The following is a 20,259-nucleotide window of genomic DNA, read 5'->3' as shown; positions in this document are numbered from 1 at the left end:
AAAATCCAACTCATACGCCATCTTCCATGAAGACCCCTTTCCCTCCAGTCAGAACAAATCTGTCCTTCCCTTGGTGTTCTCACAGCACAGTTTAACCTCTCTTTAGCAATTATTTCAGCTTGCCTTGGGAGTTAGTTGTCTATCTGCATATTTTTCTCACTGGTTAAGGTTCAATGAATTTATTCATCCTTCTCCTTTCTCCACTGATGTTTTGCACAAACTAAGCATTCAGGAAATATTTACTGAATGAATAGGTAACCCCCTTCATTTACAGAGGGAAAAAAAAGTCCAAAGCTAGAGATTAACTTGCCAAAAATTAGACTTCTACTTAGATGTAAAACTTAAAAAACTAGAACCTAAATCTTTTGACTGCGAGTTTAGTTGACCTCGTCTCACACGAAGATAACACAAAGTGGAATTTCTCACTCCCTAACAATAACAAAATGCCCCTGGCTTTATTTTTAAATGTTTCTTTTATTCTTTGCAAATACGCTGCGTTGGTCCTTGTGCCAAAGTGAGGAAGAAATACAAATTCTTAAGTTCCAAGTTAATAATATTTAACTGCCAAATGGTTCCTAAATGCATTTCAGAGCCTCATGAGCAAGTGAGATAAACTTTAATAAACTAACTGAATTCTTTTCTCTGAAGAAACTTCAACCTGCGAAATGCATAAGGCTGTAGACTCTCATAGCCCACACCCTCGCCTTGAAATGACACGCGAAGGAGAAACCAGTGGCCCAGACCCTCCGAGTCGGCAGCCTTCCTTCTTCTAGACCGAGAAAGTAAGTGGACGTATGAAAGAAGACGGTAGATCTGGGCTGAAATGTCCAGGTCAGAGTCGCCTTGGCATCCTCGTTCCCCCATTACAACAGCCTAGTGAAGGGCCCCAAGGTCCGCAGGCAGGCCTCGCGGAGGGTGCAGTCTGGGAGCCCCCGCCGCGGGGACTCGCTGACTCTAGCTTTCTCCAGGTTGGTCTTGTCCCCATGCCCCTGGCCCCGAAACCAAGCGAAAGAGCCGAAACATCTGCCCTAAAAGCCCGCGAGGAGAAGAGCCGAAGCCGTAGGGCTTCAGACCTGCCGCTCCAGATCCGGGTGGGGTGCCCCGGGGCGGTTTCCCTGTCCTCTCCGGGGGCAAACTCGGCCCGAGCCCCCGAGGAGCCAGCACTGGCTCCCTCCCTCTCGGGGACCACTTAGCCGAGCGGGTCGGTCAGGCCCACCCCGGAGCTCACCTTTCCGTCCCCGGCAGCCGTCCGTCCGTCAGTCGGTCCCGAATTCTGTCCACACAGAGCGTCTTCCGGCTCCCGCCGGAAGCAGCTCGAGCGCGGGACAGGAAGTTTGACCGCCCCCCCCCCACACACACACCCACTCGCTCGCCTCCGAGCCGGGCTGTTGCAGTCCCGCACGAGGTTCCGGCCCGGGGGCCGCTGGCCTGCGCGGGCCAGGCAGGCTTGACTTGGAGAGGGAAGGCACTGCGGTCTCCTGCCTCCCACTCATTCCCTCTCGGCCTTTGTAGCTCCGTGGTCTGCGAAGCCCGAAAAACGGGGTCAGTCAATTCTAGGCGTGACGTCACTGCTTCCCTGCTGCAGTGGATGGGGTAGTTATCTCCTGTCAGCTGAGGTCAGTAAATGTTGCAATGGAGGCAAGAGAGAAAGAAAAGATCATTACTTAAACATTTATCAAAGTTCTTAGTGAAGAGGACCTCGAAGCTTCACTGCCCGAGCAGGGAACTTGCAGAATCTAGTTCTGCATTGCATACCAGGTGGGGTAAGAATTGAGACTCCGGTGTAGAACTTTTTTTTGGAAGGTGAAGTCCCTAGAGTCTGGGTTCCGTCAGTACAGTAGAATGTGAAGAGCTCTCCGATGTCCACACCGGTGCTAGAACACTTGAGTTTCAGGCCAGATGCCGCAACTTGTTAGAGCTTTACGTGTTTGACTGACTTTGTGAAATTACTAATTTTTTAATACTTGCTGTGTGCCAAAGGATGAAGGAGGGACTGAGCTAAGATAGTGGCAGTGGGAATTAAAAGTGTTTTGTTTTGTTTTTTTAATAGATTTATTTTATTTATTTAGGCTGCGTTGGGTCTTCGTTGCTGCGCATGGGCTTTCTCTAGTTGTGGCAAGCGGGGGCTCCTCTTCCTTGCGGTGCGCGGGCTTCTCATTGCGGTGACTTCTCTTGTTGCAGAGCACGGACTCTAGGCCTGCGGGCTTCAGTAGTTGTGGCACGTGGGCTCAGTAGCTGTGGCTCGAGGGCTCTAGAGTGCAGGCTCAGTAGTTGTGGCGCACGGGCTTAGTTGCTCCGCGGCATGTGGGAACTTCCTGGACCAGGGCTCGAACCCGTGTCCCCAACATTGGCAGGCGGATCCTTAACCACTGCACCACCAGGGAAGCCCTAAAGGTGTTTTCTAAGAAGGGCATTTTCAAGGACAGAGACAAGTTTGAAGAAACCAGGGAAGTAGTTCAGTACACAAACGATGGTGATTTGAAAACAAAGAAGCAACATGTTTCAGAGAGAGATAATTCCTCTTTAGATAAGCCGAGTTTATCTATTCCAGGTGCCTATGGGATATTTACTTGGAGGTAAAGGTCCCTACCTAGCTCAAGAGGTCAGAAATAAGATACAGATTTGGGAGTTATCAACACACAGACAAGAGATGAAGCTCTCTCTGGAAAAGTATATAAAACAAGAAAGAAGCGAAGGCCACTGAGGTCAACTGGAGTGACTGATTACTAACACAGTTCGAATCTACACAAAAGTATATTGCAATTTGTAAACAGCTGACCATAAGCCAGCACAACACTCAGAAAATAACCTCAATTTTACTGTATTAAAGGGTTGATTACAATTAATAAAACAAATGCTCTTATTTAGAGGTACATTAATAGGTCTTGAACAGCCATGTTTATGACCATTTGTTACTTTGCTCAGTCAGTTCTGTCATTTTCTGAAGCTGTATTTGTTGTTTAAATCTTTTTCATCACTTAAAACTTGAATTGATGTCTATATCTATTTGCCCTCGAAATCTTTGTAACTATTTGACAGTATGTGCCTGCTAACCTAAAATAAACATAGGCTTTTATCAATATATATTTGAGTTTTTAGGCTATACTGTGAACTACTTGGCAAAACACATGTCTTCTGTAGTAAATCTAGTCCCTCCATCAACCTAACCAACCTCAGTTATTTAACTTCTCATACTACTCCCAACACAAAGCCTCTGCTCTCCTACCCCAAAAACTGTTCCACAAGCTCTGAATTCCCCCAAACCCCTACACACACACAGACCCTGCAATTAAGTCCCTCTTCCATCTATAATATGGAAAGACCATCCCAATTTATTCTTCAAGCTTCAGTTCAAGAATTACGTAAAGCATGTCCAGTTCAATATTTACTAAGTGCCTTCTCAAGTATTCTATTTTAAATACAACTTATGAAGTTAATAAAAGTTATTAATTTAAAAAATATTTTGTATGATTCAACAGTTACATCAAATCTCCAGTGGTTTCAGAATATCTGATATAAATTTCATGTAATATTAGTTTTAGCAAAAGAAGGAAAAATAGGTCATGTTGACTTCAATCTATTATTGTAAATAATCATATTGGATGAAGAATACATATACGATATTGAAGATATAGGAAAGAATTATGCAGCTAAGAAAATATCACCTATGATCACATTTAAATCAAAAGCTATCTGTACTCTTAAGGGTTTTGTTTGTTTGTTTGTTTGTTTTTAAGGGTTTTTTTTAATGTATCTTGAAATCTTTGTGCAAAACGGAAAGCAATCCATGTATTTCATAATGAAGATGTTTATAGAGATAACAAAGAGGTTTCTTCTGAAATGCAAACTATCTGCTTTCCGATGTTACCTCCTGTCATCATGGACTGGAATGCAGCTGGAAAGAAAAAAAAAAACTAGGTTATCTGAAAACATAAATGTCACCATCATACATGTTTATCAGTAGGTCAGACACATACAATTAATTTGAATAATTTCTTCAATGATTTTAAGTACAGAAGGAAACTGTCATGAAAAGAAACCTCAAGTAAAACACTGGCAAAGTTACAGGACAAACTAACCCAATTAACATCTTAAAAATGTGTTTTTACCCAAACTAGAAATTATTAATTGGTGTCTACATCCATGTTCACTGTTACAGAGTCTGAAGACTAGAGGCAAATAAATATGAGGATAAATGTCAGCAATAACAATTTTTAAATAACTTAAAAATATTAGAAATCTAGTCATAAAGTTTTACTAAGTGAAATATACATCTCCAAATATATTAAATTTTTTTCTCAAAAAGGAAAAATTATCAGTTTAATCCTCTTTATTTGAAACAAAAGAGAGTGTGGAAATCTGTGTATGTAAAAAAAAACAACCCCCAAATATTGAAAATTTGCTTCATGTAATCTTATGATGGCTTAGAACCATTCAATCTGAAAAAGTTACCTAGAGGCTAAATGACTTTCACAATTCTTACATTTTTTTTTCATAAGTTATTTACAAAACCAAAGAAACACTTACTTTACAATTTGAAATGAGAAAACAATGGCTCTTAAATACCACTAAGTTGAACTTCATGAAGTTTGATTAAGACTTTACAGGAAAGAAATGATTTAAAAAGAAAAAAACAACAAAGAAGTAGAATTAAAAGAAAAAAGAGAGTATTTGTGCTGAACTCATGTGTATAATAAAATCTACATTCATCTTACCTCCCATGTTTTCCAATCCATTTATCATAGTCTCTTTAATCTGTAAATCAAATTAGGTATATTTTATATTCTTTAGACTTCAGTGTTTCTATTTAACAGTTTTCAGTTTTGCAAAAGGCAGCAATACTATTTAGCATTTTCTGTCTAAAAAGAGAGATTCTTCTTTTTGTGTAGGTAGTCCAGAAAAGTTTCCTATCAATTCATTTTTTTAAGTACAATCCTATTTTCCCATTGTCTAATCTTCAGTTTGTAATATCACATGCTATACACCTTCTTTTCAAAAAACAAAGTATATAAGCACACACACATACAACTTTGCCTATCATTTTCACGTTTCAAGAACATCCTAGGTCAGGGTCTCTGGACCCCAGATCGATAATTCCTGATTTTCAGCCATAGCCAAGAGATCTATCAGAATGTCCAGGGAGGGCAGGAAACATGTATGGTGGTGGAGAGGTACTAGGAGGTGCTTATAAGATTTTCGAGAAAGCACAGCTTCTAACACATAGTAGCGTTCCATAAATATTTGTTAATGAATATTACAATTTGGAAAAAACAAAAACCTATTGATCTTGTAATATAGTCTAAGAAAAGTAAACGTTAATAAAATTTTAGATAAAGGGACTAATGAGAGGGTTTCTCAATCAGGAGAGTTATCCTCACTCAGGAGGTAAAGTTTATTTATAATGTTCAGTATACTTTTCTTTTGTAGAAATATTTATTATGAAACTAATATTAAATTCAAATAATACAAAAGTATATCAAGTAGCAGGAAGAATAATACTGATAAAGAACAGAAGCAAGTTCTACCTTTAGCTTTCCTTCTTTAAACCACTGACTCAGCTGGAGAATGCCAGACTCAAATTTGTCCTTAAAATTTAACACCAGAAATCTTTCTCTGTAGTGGGGAAGAAAAGGATAATGATCAGAGACTAGGGAGGGAGTGAGAAAGCCCAAATCAAATCAAATCATTCCAGAACTCTAAAATTTGTTAATCTTTCAAACATTAGGACTTAATCACACAGAGTCTGGTCAGATATAGCTTTAGGTGTAGTTACAAGCGTTAAGTATAATGGACTTCTATTGTATTGCCTGCCCAGCATCTACAATCCCATTTGGTAGTAACGCTGTGATTTTACTTTGTGGGTGACATCCTTTCCCCACCCTCATGTGACGAAAGAAAGCCAGGCCAGTCTGAGCCATTAAGTATCAGCTTGGAGATGTAATGAAACTGCAAGAAGAGAGCTGTTCTCTTTTTTGCTTGGATTGCTAATCTGGTAAAATGTAAGAGTAAAGGTAACAGTCATCCTCCTGCTGCTGCAAGAGGAGAGCCTGCGACGGAGCCAAGACAATCCAGAAGAAAGCACAGCCCAGGGGTGAAGAAAAACTGAGTCATGGGACCTCCCTGGTGGCGCAGTGGTTAAGACTCCACCTGCCAATGCGGGGGACACGGGTTCGAGCCCTGGTCCGGGAGGATCCCACGTGCCGCGGACCAACTAAGCCCGTGCACCACAACTACTGAAGCCTGTGCGCCTAGAGCCCATGCTCCATAACAAGAGAAGCCGCCGCAATGAGAGGCCCGTGCACCGCAACGAAGAGTAGCCCCCACTCGCCTCAACTAGAGAAAGCCCGCGCGCAGCAACAAAGATCCAAAACAGCCAAAAGTAAGAATTAAAAAAAAAAAAAACTTGAGTCATGACACCACTATGCAAACCTTTTATCCAGCCAAATCTAAGCCAGTACTAATATTGAACTTCTTAGATACATGAGCCAATAAATTTCCTTCACACTTAAGCCAATATGAGTTGAATTTCTAACACTCACAAAAAAGATTTGCAAAACATTGATTGAACAGATGCATTTTTCAAAAAGTTTTCTGCCAGGGACCTAATTAACCAAAACCTAAATGACCACCTTAAAATGTATATTTTCAAGTTTTATTTAATAAGAAAAATTATATATGAAGAACAACGTATTTTGTATACATCCATGATCTTTAAACCCCTTGAATCTGGTAATAAGGGGAAAGCATAGAACACACCTTGTGATGTTTCTTTCTTTCCGGATTGCTTCTACAGCAGAGGGTAGTGGAGGAGGATAAGGCACATCTTTGTTGTACTGAGAAATTTGACCACATAGGATGATGTGGCTGTCCTGATTCATCTGTTCAGAGAAAATTGATGATTATAACCTAAGATATACACCTTCCCTATGTTTACTAATTTTATGGCTGCCTCAATGAAAGCCTCCTTGACTGTAATATTTAATCCTTTTTTTTTTTTTTTTTTTTCAAATAGCCGCACCACTCGGTTTGTGGTATCTTAGTTCCCCGACCAGGGATTGAACCTGCGCCCTGGGCAGTGAAAGCACGCAGTCCTAACAACTGGACCACCTCCAGGGAATTCCCTATAGTATTTAATACTATAATGCCAATTATAATTGGCATTACAGTATTATATAATTAGTATTATATAATTATAATGCCAATTAATTGATTTTGTTTTGAAGACTTACCCATTATATGTATTAGAGAGCTTTAGTTAGCTAGAAAGTAAGTCTACTCCAAAGGAACACAGCGGTAAATAAGAGTTTGGTAATCAGCAAAAGAATTGCATTAGTTCTCATTGTCATCATTGATGCTACTTTTGTTATTATTGGTAAAGTATTTCTTAGAATTTAAATAATTTAACCTCAATTGAAAACAATTTTACATATAGTAAAGGACAATGCAGTGTTAACAGCTAATGTTGATAAATTGTAACACTGTCAATTAAAATATGTAAATACCTGCAATCTGTGAAAATCCTTTCCTTACCCAAAGTCATGGCTGTAAGTTGGTTGATGGTTAGAAGTGAGTTAAAGGTCAGAATTTCATTTGAATAATACAACTGTATTTTTTCACAAAAATAAATTACAGGTGAAAATATAACATTGCTAGCAAAGAACTGAAATTGATGCTCACAGTGCAAATCTACAAACAAATGGAAGTAGCTTCAGCAAGCTCTTCTGTATCACTTACAATACTGACCATCATGTTTTTCACCATAAACCCTACAATTTTATAAAGTTTTTTTTTTCTCTCTCAGTATCAGGTAAAAAGATATCACATCAAATAAACTGTAGTATTCAAATTTATAACAAACAAATCAGAAAACAACCTGACTTATCACTGTATCGCTGATGTCACCGCCAACATTGTCAAAGTAAACATCCACTCCAGAGGGGCATAATTCACGGAGTTGTTCTGCCACACTCCCCTCTTTATAATTAATTGCAGCATCAAAGCCCAGTTCTGAGGTCAAAAGGAGGCACTTCTCAGGTGTTCCACAAATTCCCACAACTCTGGAACAGCCCATCAAATGGCCAATCTAGAGGGGAAATTTTTGAAAATTAAACAACTTTCTACTGTCACAATTTAAATGTAAGAATGTGAAAGTATGAAAGTTAATACAAGTACATATATGAAAGTGTTCGTCACAACTGAGGTTAGATTATAAGGCTTTTAGCTAAAAGTAATTTGAAACCAAAAGAACTGAGAACAGATATAATGGCATTCTTTAAAAAATTAAGATTGAATAAAATTAGAGTTAGTTTGAATGTTAAAATCTCGCAATTTAAAGATGATGTCATAAAAGGAATAGTCAGACTCAAAATATCTCTATCTTGCAATTCAATATTTTTCAGGCCTGTGAGCAACTAAAATCACTATTAAGATAAAATGTTTTGTTTCAATGGTTTCACACTATAAAGGCTATTATTCATAAAACAATGTACTTTATAAATTTCTATCATAATATTTACTATACTTCTAGAACCCAATAAGTGCTTTCTTATTTGAAGATGATTTTTTTAAAATATAAATTTGTTTTTTAATTCATGTAATTCCAGACAGGTACTCTGTGATTTTCTTCTTCATATTGATTAGAGCAATGCTCTAGCATTTACCATGCCATTTTTGGTTAAAAGAGAACAAAATACAAAAATCTATAACATTTTTCATATTGTTAAGAAGAGAGTCTAAGCATGCAATAACATCATTTCTACCAAAAATGTGTAAAATACTCATATTATAAATTTGTTCAATTTTATATTTTAAATTATATACACATATCCAGAGATTGTTATGACTAGTTTTTTAGAAAATCAGATTATTCTCCAAAAGTTTACCTGCCCAGCTAAGGATCCACAAGCACCAGCAGCCCCACTAACAACCATTGTCTGATTAGATCCAGCAGTTATATGACCTTTTTCCTGTATCCCAATCAAGGAAGTCAAACCAGGCATCCCTATAGCTCCAAGAAAGTATGAAAGGTGTCCATCCACAAGCTGTGGGTCTACCTAAAAAACATATACATACCTTTTAAAAATAATACTAGGAATTTCCGTTTTAAGTCAACAGGGTAGAGACAACCTGTAAAGTACTGTATTGTGTCCCCCCCAAATTCATATATTGAAGACCTAACTCTTAGTGTGAGTATATTTGGAGATAGGGCCTTTAAGGAGATAAGGTTAAATGAGGTCATAAAGGTGGGGCCCTAATCTGACAGGACTTATGTCCTTAAAAGAGGAAGAGGCACCAGAGATCTCTTTCTATGCAGGTGCACAGAGGAAAGGCTGGATACTGTGTGAGGACACAGTGAGAAGGCAGCCATCTTTAAGCCAGGAAGAGAGGCTTCACAGGAAACCAAATGTTCCAGCACCTTGACCTCAGACTTCTAGACTCCAGAACTGTGAGAAAATAAATTTCAGTCTATGGTATTTTGTAATGGCAGTTCAAGTGGACTAATAAACAACCCAACATAGTTTCAAGAACAGTAAACCATTCTTCAGTCTTGTTAAAATTCTATAATTTACTTGTACAAAGTAAAAAAAAAAAAGAATATTACTTCTCTTTATAGTAAAAAAAACCCTACAAAACCTTTAAAAAAGAATTGCCACATAAGAGATACCAAACGTTCTTTCTTGTCAATGTCCCAAATATTTCAAAAGAGAGGAAACACTTAACAGGAAAACACTAGGCAAAACTGGAAGGTTTAAAAATCTCTGAGCAATTCCAGAGTAAACATTTATCTATATAAAAATGAGCTCAAACTCTAACAGTTCTCCTTACTGATGCTTAAAATGGTCCATGGAAATGTAAGGAAGGTGTGATACAATTTCTTCTAGCTTAATTACAGAATTAAATGAGGTCTCTGTCAGCTTTTTAGCATTTTACATTTATATGTTTACCAGGCCCAATCAATAACTTCTCTCACATTTTCTGTGCCTGTTTTCTTATCTGTAACATTAGGGAGAATTGAAAAAAAATTATATAGAAAGACTCCCTACCATAAAGGTTTTATAATCGTTTTTAAGGAATTGAATAATTTTGGTAAAAACTCAATAAACCACCAAAAGTAATCAAGATTCACCACCTTGCTCTGCCACAAAGAAAGAAAATGGCAGTTTGTAATCAGCAGTTTTAAATGGCTATCAGTTAAGTCTGGTGTGTGAATAAAGGTAATGGAGATATTAAAGTCTATAATATACAGAAAGGTCTACCGTACACTACACAGAAATGTATCCTGTAGTTAATAGTCATTTATTAGTAAAGCCAGTATAAAAACATTGTGAGATAAGTTTGCTTTTAGCAAAGATCATTTTTCTATCCCTTCTGAATTCCTCTTCCTCATTTCTAATACCTACTCCCCAAACATTTTTAAGCTTTCTCCAGTTGCTCAATTTCCCACTATAGCACAATGACAGGGAAAACTAGAAAGTGTTGAATGTTTCTCTTTCACTTCCTGCTATGAAATTTCTAGTTAAATATATTTTACTAGTACCATTAAGTTGGCAAATGATTGTGTAATGTCTCCCGCATCTCATTTTATCTTAACAGCCATCTTTAACTGATTATAATAATTTGTAATCATAAAAAATACTAAAATTTTATAAAGCTTTTTACAAAGCCTTAATCACATTTATCATAGCTAAATTTAATTTAATTTTCACATTCACTTGTGAGGTAGCTATTGTTTTCATTTTGCACATGAGGAAACTGAGGTTCAGAGATATAAGGTAACTTCCTTGATGACAAATATTAGGCTGAATTACATGAGGCTGCCAGTTTTTGTAGGTCAAAACAGACAAATAGGGCTTCCCTGGTGGCGCAGTGGTTGAGAATCTGCCTGCCAGTGCAGGGGACACGGGTTCGAGCCCTGGTCTGGGAAGATCCAACGTGCTGCGGAGCAGCTGGGCCCGTGAGCCACAATTACTGAGCCTGCGCATCTGGAGCCTGTGCTCCGCAACAGGAGAGGCCGTGATAGTGAGAGGCCCGCGCACCGCGATGAAGAGTGGCCCCCGCTTGCCGCAACTAGAGAAAGCCCTCGCACAGAAATGAAGACCCAACACAGCCATAAATAAATAAACAAATACTTAAAAAAAAAAAAAAACACAGACAAATATTGGTAATTCCACATGGTTCAGCCTAACAGTAGAAACCGAACTCAAGATTTCTTACACAAGATGGAATTTCAAACACAAACCAAATGAATTTAAGTCAAGTGGTAATTTCTCAGGAAACTTTAAAGCATACAACTATAAGGGGCCTTCTAGTTCTTAGTATAAAACATTTATGTAAAATTTGAGAAATTAAATATGGAAAACAACATCATTCATTGGCAATCTAAGAACTGTCATACATAGTTACAACCAACAGTGGAAGAGGAATAACAGGCTTTCCATATTCTGACAGCTATCTAAAAAGAAAACATGTGCTTTTATTTTTTCCCTGTTAACAAACAGAACTGAGCACCAAATGCATAAAGAAGGAATTACAGGGGGGAAAAAAATCAGATACTTTATATTATACATCACCTTTTCAAGGATATTTCCATCTAGAATAACCTTGGTTTGCCAGGGCCAATAGAAAGAAGTCACAAAATCGCCTTTAGTAAAATTTGTGTGTTTGCTTTCTTCTATAATCCCAATACCTCCACCATCAACCACCTGAGACAGCTGCCAAGGTGATATATAGTCACTGCCAGTGTCTTCATTCATTCTACAACGCTAAGAAAAGAAAACATAGATTAGGATAATTCTCTCTGATAATACTGAAACATTTTACTAATTTACCCAGTGACTAAAAGAAAGTATGTAATAAGTAATGTTAAGTACAGTGTTAGCCAAACAAAACTTACCTTAATTTCTCTCTTCCTTTCAGTTATTTTTTATCCTGAAAAAAAAGTATCACCTCTCTAACAAGTAAAGAAGTGAAATTAAAAAGGAATTTAAGTATGTTCTAAAATTAGATTGTGGTGATAGTTCCACAACTTTGTGAATAGACTAAAAACCACTGAATTGTACATATTAAATGTGTAAACTGTATATGTGGATTATAGTTCAATAAAGCTGTTAAAATTCTTAATTACTTAAGAAATTTATGTAATATTATATACATTATGCTAGCAAAAATCATACAAGATACTGTGTCAATGGTTTCAATGGATTGTAGCAAATTAGGTACACTTACTGTTGCTGATAATATTATAAAACTGTCTATTTTTTAATAGAAAACAAACTAGTAACATATAGACCATAATACTGCTCATTTCTTCAGCCAAGCAATACTGCTTCCTCAATGGAAATAACCCAAAAGAAAAATGAAACAATTTTTATACAGTTATCACAACTTCAGACCAAGCACTACAACATTCTCCCTAACCTCAGCTGGATGTTCTTTATTCCTCAAAGACATAATGTCACAATAGCACCACACCTTTCCATAGGACTAGGGCTAAAGATTTCTCTGGGAAGTAATCTAGGCTTTCTTCCTCTCTGTGGCTCACTCTTGCCTCTCTCATGAAGGCCAAGATGTACAAGCCTACAGTGTGGTCCAGGAGATGGAATAGATGGAAGGCTGCTTGATCAAGGGGCCCCCCATGGTCTGGTTCAGTTCACCAGGGGAAAAGACCACACAGGGAATTGAGGCAGAAGCTTCTATGGGAATACACTACACTTCTGCTTGTGTGCCCCTCCCATATATTCTTGAAAAGCAAGTGCAGCAGCCACTGGATACTGGCCACACCAAGAACCTGATTCTTAAGGCTAATAGAAAAAGTGGGAACGAGTAATTCCCTATAGGTAAGCGAATGATGTCAACACAAGAAAATGTTATACAACCACCAAAATAATAATATCTGGACTAGTTTTTCATATGAAGGTATGAATATAAAATCACAAATATGAAATCAAAATAGTATATACATATTAAATATAACCATGTAAAGTACAGTACATACATAGTGATTAAAATTACTTGTGAATTTGGAATGATATAAAATTTCAATAATTTAATGTTCATCAGATTTCATTTTTCCCCTTTAAAGATGCTTATGTCCTTTTTTTTTTTTTTTTAGAACAGTGTCAAGTGAAAGCAACCAAAGTAATTTTCTTCCTTCCTTCCTTTAATACTTAATAAGCACTTACGCTTGTCACTGGAGATACAGTGATAAATAAGATCTTTGTCATAGTAAGCTTTTATTAGGGAAAATAAATATCTAATAACAACACAAATAATTATTAATTTAGGCTGAAGGTCAAGGTACTGTTTTGAGAAAATATAACAGAAAGGACTAGTCTGAGGGTTCAGAGTGGTTTTTTTTTTTTTTATAAATTTATTTATTCATTTATGTATTTTTGGCTGCGTTGGGTCTTTGTTGCTGCACGCGGGCTTTCTCTAGTTGTGGCGAGCGGGGGCTACTCTTCGTTGCGATGCACAGGCTTCTCATTGCGGTGGCTTCTCTTGTTGCGGAGCACGGGCTCTAGGCGCACAGGCTCCAGTAGTTGCGGCATGCAGGCTCAGTAGTTGTGGCTCGCGGGCCCTAGAGGGCAGGCTCAGTAGTTGTGGTCCACGGGCTTAGTTGCTCCGCAGCATGTGGGATCTTCCCGGACCAGGGCTCAAACCCATGTCCCCTGCACTGGCAGGCGAATTCTTAACCACTGCGCCACCAGGGAAGTCCCTCAAATATTTATTAATCATGAGGCTTGCACAATGAAATTCAGATGCAACATGAAAAAATATGAAAATAAAATTATTTTCACTAAGTCACAAAATCCTGATTCTTACCATGTAAGGATCCACAGAAAGGTAAAGAGTTCTGACTTGTACTTGTCCTTCATTGATATTATCTGGTAAGTTTACTTCTTCTACTCGGAAATTTTCCGCCACTGGATTACCATTTTTTCCTAGAATATTAGGCAAAAATATAAAATCAAAAAGTCACTTTCCCATAGAATTATTTATTATTTTTAAAAGGTCACTCTAAGATTTAGAGCACTCCTGGAATACACACATGAATAAATCCACATTGTTTTGTAATTTTTCTGTAACTCAGCATAAATTCTTCAAATAGTTTCACTTGCTCTTGGTTTTTCCAAGAATTTCCTTTGGCAATTTGCTGTCAATGTAAAAATTTCTTTTTTAAGGTGATTACAGGTAAATCACCTCATCTGTTATAAAATTATGGAAGGATTTCAAAAAGTAAAAAAGCACAGCCAGCTTTTTTTTTTAACTATGAAAATTAAAATTCACAAAGTAACAGAAACACCACATTAGCCAAAGTAAACAGGTAAACTATCCTTCCTCATTTTAAGATGAAAAGAGAAACTTAAATGAATATAATTAAAACTTCATATTCATTGAATCATCAAATTTATAAGGTGAAAACGGAATGTAGACATTTTAATCTAATTGCTCACTTTACTAAAACTGAGAAAAGGTAAGTGTCTTTCCCAGGCCACATGCTAGGTAAGCACCAAAACCAAGGCAGCATGGGCCCAAACCTCTCAGGTTACTTCCATACCTACGCTTCTATGATTCAGGGTAGATGTCAGGTTAGATGACCTAGGATGACATAGGTCAGTGCTTTTCACATAAAACAGAAAAGCACATCTTAAGAATCAACAATACACATTATAAAGAAAAAACAAAAGCCACATATATTTGTAATATAACCTTCTTAAAATTATAATAATTTTAAAATACCTTATTTCCTCAACAAGTGGCCTTGATAAGTTATCATTTAAAAAAATGAATATTGGGACTTCCCTGGTGGTGCAGTGGTCAAGAGTCCGCCTGCCAATGCAGGAAACACAGGTTAGAGCCCTGGTCCGGGAAGATCCCACATGCCACGGAGCTACTAAGCCCATGCACCACAACTACTGAAGCCCGCACACCTAGAGCCTGTGCTCCACAACAAGAGAAGCCACAGCAATGAGAAGCCCGCACACTGCAACAAAGAGTAGCCCCCGCTCACCTCAACTAGAGAAAGCCTGCGCACAGCAACGAAGACCCAACGCAGCCAAGAATGAATGAATGAATGAATAAATAAAATTTTAAAATGAATATTATATTATTTAAAGAGTTTCTTCTAATATCTCTACTAGTGTTAATATCTTCCTACCTAATTTACCACATTTACATCATATTATTACTTTTTGTTCCTCCATTTGCATTAATAATTATTAAAGACCACAGCTGTTCATTCATCACAGACAAATACATACCAGGTCGGGAATTCAATACCACTCTTTGTACAATCATCACCTTGTTTGCACAGTGGTCTCACAAGACTTCTGTATAAAATAACTCCTATAAACAGAAAAGTTTTAAATCACAAGTTATGAAATATTCAACAATTTAAAAGTTAAAAAAGAAAGTACATTTGTGTTTCTGAACAAGGAGAGGAAAAAATCATATTTAGGATCCAAAAAAGATGTAGTCTCCTGTTAGAGTTTGCCTCCTAAAGCAAATATATGAAGAAAGACTAAATCTAATTAGAATATTTGGCTAATAAGAACAAATTCACTGAAGATTGAGTGGAACAAAATGTTTTTGGCCTCATAATTCAAGCACATTCATCTTCAAGCCATCATGGTTAAGGCTCCTACTGTAGCTTGATTAAAAGAAAACAATATGATATATTCCTCCAGAGTTAGCCAGTTAGTCTAGTAGCAAATAAAACACTAGCCGTTTAATTGAGATGTAACCAAATTTTCAAAAGTTCTTTTATTTATTTATCAAAATGGAAATTTCTTAATAGTTCTGCTGATTATAAAAGTAATACATCAAAAGCATTTTAAAATCCTCACCTTCTAGGAAATTATGTAATATAGAATGGCCAAGTGAGTAAAAAAGGATCAATTTATTGTGGGTTTACAATCTGAGCTAATGAAAGAAGCAAAATGAAGTTCCAGTGCTAGCACTATCTGACTTGGGCATGCTTACTTTATCCATCACTAAAAATGAGAACAGACCGTTAGTGTTATTCTGTACCAAGGACTGTTGTGCTATGAAACATATATATATATATATATATATATATATATGCACATATATATTCATTTAGTATTTAACAATATTTTATATATATTTCATTTAATCTAACAATCCTATTAAATATTTTATTGTTATCCCCAATTTATAGATGAGGAAGTGTGCCTTAAAGGGTTTAAGCACTTTCCTAAGGTGGCGGAGCTGAGATTCAAACCCAAGCTGTCTGACATTCCAATCACTTAACTACTACATAAAAATTTCCATCCTATATGTCTAAGTTGTTTGATTTTTAAGTTACTAAGCAAATATTATCCTTTTTAAAATTATTTACTAGTTGTCTTCTCTCATTAGATATTTTATTTCATCCTCTTTAGTACCTAATAACATTGAGAAGCCCAAGAACAACAATTATATCAATGACAATTTTTTTACAATTGCAACATATTTTTTATTAAATTATAGTTGATTTACATTATTATATTAGTTTCAGGTATAGAGCATAGTGATTCAACATTTTTACAGCTTATACTCCACTAAAAGTTATTACAAGATAGTGGCTATAATTCCCCATGCTATACAATATATCCTTGTTGCTTATCAACAGTTGCAATATATTTAGCTCTTAGCATCATTTCTAAGTTTATACAGCAGCACACTTAGACATCTGACAACCATCTGTAGATCCATTTGATATTTAATAATGCTTGCCTTGTATCACTGGGTAATTTCATTTACCCATGACTCTACTCCTAATCTAGTTTCTAAATTTGCAGGACTCTTGAATTTCTTCATATTTCTCTATATCCCATATAGTACCTGAGTTTCTTATATAGACCTGAGATTTATGTATACTTCTCAGAAAAATGTTAAATAATCATCATGGGGTATTTTTCAAATCTTGCTTAACATAGTATTTATATGGAGATAACTTATGGAGAACTTTCACACAGATTTATTTATTTCTTAAAACAAAGTATATAGGTAATATCCTTATTTTACAACGGAAACTGAGGTACAGTTTGTACCCAAGATCACATAGCAGTTAAGCAGAGGAGTCAGGACTGAAACATAAATCTCCTCATCCCAGATCTCACTTGTCCTCACTCTTTCCACTATTGCCCCCCAATCACCTCCAAACACGGTTTGCACGTATATAGCCACATAATAATGTTCAACTCTTCTGTAGGTACCCTTTTCTAGAGGAGAGGAATTCTGCTCCTAATTAAGAACTAAATGTCTGATGTTAGTGGCATTCCATAAAATAGAATGAAGAACATGGATATTCATCCTATTTGCTTCCTTACTTTTTATAATGTATATATTTATAATCTCACTGGTTGTGACCTTAATGGCTGGTTGCTCCCAATATCCACTCTGTCCTTTCGGACACAATGTTGCCAGCTAAGGACTGCGTTCCCCAGCTTCCCATTAAAACAAAATCCCAGACATCATCCTATTTCATTCAAAAATCCCTCAGTTATGCATCTCTAATAACAGGTTGTTTTAAACATAAACACTATGCCATTAACATAACAGAATTAATAGTCCAGGTAATTCCTTGACATTATCTAATACCTAGTGCACATTCAAATTCCGTCTTTTTACAGTTGGTTCGTTAGAATCAAGGTCCATATACTGTATTTTTGAGTCTCCCCTTTTTTATTTTATGTCACTGGTTGTTGAAAAAACATGTTTCTTCATTCCTTTGTCTGTTGAATGACCTCTGACTGCATCCTCATAGTGTCTTTTTTTTTTTTTTTTTTTTGGCTGAGCAACATACAGGATCTTAGTTCCCTGACCAGAGATGGAATCCATGTCCCCAGCAGTGGAAGCACGGAGTCTTAACCACTGGACCGCCAGGGAAATCCCTATTTTTATTTATTTTTTCTCATAATGTCATTTACTTCATTCTTCTATCTCCCCTCTTATCCTTCACAGGTAGTTAGATCTAGAGGTTTGATTAGATGCAGGTTCAGACTTTTTAGGTAAGAATCTTTAAAGGTGGTGCTGTGTGCATCCTATTTCATCACAGCGAGAAGTCCATAATGTCTTGTAGGGCTAAATGTATTTTTTTAAAGAAAATCTCCTATTGAATCACCATGGGTGTAAATTACATAGGGTTAATAGGCAAAGTTTTCCAAATTGATGCTGGATCCAAAGATAACTGACCTTAAGTGGTGATTAACAGCACCAAGATGGCTAAATTTTCAAAGGAGTCTTTCCAAATGAAGTTTCATATTTGCCACCCTTTTCCCTAATTACTTTCAATGTATGCTTTATTACTTGAAATTATGCACACTGTAGATTTGTCCAAATACTGCTTATCAGCATGAAAAGTACACTATTAAAGTTTTCTCCCTCTGTATCAAATTAGAAAGTTTTCAACTATCAAACACTACAATTAACTAATGTAGGATAATCGTGCAATATCCCTCCATAGCACAACAAACAACACATTTAAAACATAAAGAAATTTAGTCACAAAATTAAAATATACAATATGATACACCAGCTCTAGATCTGAAAGGAGGTGTGGTGGTGGTGGTGTTATTCATCCCAAATGGGAGGGAAAAAAAAACTCAAGTCCTTATTGACTGACATCAAGCAGACCATATTTGCCCGTAGGTTCCAAATTGGTGGTAAGCAATATTCCAAAATAATACCAGATCAATGATCAACTGAAAAATTCTAGTGCCAGTCAAAAAGAGTGTGTTATCTGAATGTCTACCTTGCAGCTTAATATAAGGGGTAGGGCACCCAACTAGGAAAAGCAGAGTACATGTCCTGCTTCTAATCACGCGGGATCTTGGGAAAGTTCCTTCTCTCAGCCTGTTTCCTTAATATTCCTAAGTGCCAGGAACTGGGCTAAAGATTTAATAGCCATTGTCTCCTTTAACCCCTCCACCCAACAACACTCTGAGGATGGTACTGTCACTGTTCCCATTTTATAGAGGAGGAAAACGAGGCACAGAGAGGTTGAATAACTTGCCCATGGTCGCACAACTGGTAATGACTGCACTAGAACCCTACAAGCAAACACAACACACACCACTGCCATAACATGAGCTTCCTAACATCTTTAAAAAACAAAACAAAACTTCTCTACCCTGATCTTGCTCAATTATTCTGCCACAAATGACTGTTGCCCACGGCCTTATTACAAAACGTGTAAATCTCTGGGATTTCCTCCACTTTTTCTGGACGGTCGCTCTCCTTTCCTTTGAGACTTATGTTTTTTTCCTTCCTTTCCCCTAGTATGTGGGGATTCCTGCATGGCTCTTCCATTTCTCAGTGGCTTCACCTTCTATGGCTCCTACTACCAACCACTCATACGTAAATTACTAAAAATCTGCGTCTACAACCCAGAATTTCAGACTGACTTCCCAGAATGTAAACACCAAGATAGGGACTCGTGCCTGTTTAGTTCAGTGATTTATGTTCACCCCCTATGCCTGGCACATGGTAGGTGCCCATTAAATATGTGTTAAATGAACATCCCAAGGACACCTTAAACACAATTATGTCCAAACTTGAGGTTGCTTACCACCAATTCTAAAAAAAAAAAAAAAAAAAAAAAAGCCCTGCTTCTGCTTCTTCTCGAGCATTCCCTATCCCAGTGACGTAGGCAATAATGCTAGCGTCGCCAGCAGCTCCAGGAGGAAGCCGGGAGGTCACCCTGGTTCCTTGATCCTCCCTCACCTGAAGGACCCGACCCAGCCTCGGGCTCCCCAGCCCTAATAGGTCCTGCCGGCGGAGCCCCGCGTTTCACTCACCGCCGAGGAGCTCGGGAGGAAATCTCGCGCGGTTTGCAGAGCTTGCGAGGGGTCGCCGGGAGACCTCTGCCGTCCGACCTCAGTACGCAGGCGCACGACTAGACCTCGTTTCCTCACCCCCGCCACTCCCAGGGGCGGGCTTTTGAAGTTTAGGCTACAGACCTGCCTGCGTCACAGCGTTTCCGTGGAAGGTTGGGAAGGTGCGGAGATTTAAAGACTAGTCACATATATGGGCAAAGTGTATTAATAAGTTAACCGGGATTGGTGGCCTATGACTGCCCCTACTACCGGGACCCAAAGAACAAATCGTTCAACCTTGACCAGAGAGTTCACTTCTAGCAGTACTTTGAAGGAATTTTGTTTTATGGATTTCTCCCTGAGCCTCAGGTTGGAAAATTACAGTTAGTTAGGGGCCCGACAAGCCTACCCTTCGTTTTATAGACGAGGAAACTGAGGT

General features: G+C 37.5%; 2 protein-coding genes across 8 annotated transcripts in view; both read right to left on the bottom strand.

The window, feature by feature from the left end:
• ZNF410 (zinc finger protein 410) overlaps positions 1-1,300 on the bottom strand; it is a 39,710-nt gene extending 38,410 nt beyond the window's left edge. For 2 of the 5 annotated variants that reach the window (XM_059914618.1, XM_059914622.1), the window contains exon 1: positions 1,229-1,279. The gene's annotated coding sequence lies outside the window, so the exon portion shown is untranslated. Of the gene's footprint in view, positions 1-1,228 lie in introns of all 5 variants that reach the window. The other 3 variants (XM_059914619.1, XM_059914621.1, XM_059914620.1) reach the window with 3 other exon arrangements.
• A 2,492-nt stretch (positions 1,301-3,792) lies between these two features.
• On the bottom strand, positions 3,793-19,976 carry PTGR2 (prostaglandin reductase 2). Of its 3 annotated transcripts, none has more exons than XM_059914639.1 (10): positions 19,803-19,976; positions 15,261-15,345; positions 13,822-13,940; positions 11,571-11,762; positions 8,883-9,053; positions 7,874-8,083; positions 6,757-6,878; positions 5,526-5,613; positions 4,716-4,755; positions 3,793-3,895 (listed from the first exon to the last, which is right to left on the bottom strand). In XM_059914639.1, exons 2-10 carry the CDS (start codon positions 15,295-15,297, stop codon positions 3,810-3,812), a joined length of 1,065 nt encoding a protein of 354 aa, XP_059770622.1. In that variant the 5' UTR covers positions 15,298-15,345; positions 19,803-19,976; the 3' UTR covers positions 3,793-3,809. The 3 variants fall into 3 exon arrangements, with proteins under 3 accessions (XP_059770622.1, XP_059770623.1, XP_059770624.1); XM_059914640.1 differs by having other exon boundaries at positions 19,729-19,817; XM_059914641.1 differs by lacking the exon at positions 19,803-19,976 and adding an exon at positions 14,740-14,829 and having other exon boundaries at positions 15,261-15,347.
• Between the last annotated feature and the right edge of the window lie 283 nt (positions 19,977-20,259).

The sequence above is a fragment of the Balaenoptera ricei genome, chromosome 2 (genome assembly GCF_028023285.1).
Source record: "Balaenoptera ricei isolate mBalRic1 chromosome 2, mBalRic1.hap2, whole genome shotgun sequence".
Lineage (NCBI taxonomy): Eukaryota > Metazoa > Chordata > Mammalia > Artiodactyla > Balaenopteridae > Balaenoptera > Balaenoptera ricei.
Note: the sequence above shows the minus strand (reverse complement) of the source record. Positions and strands in the feature narration are given on the sequence as shown.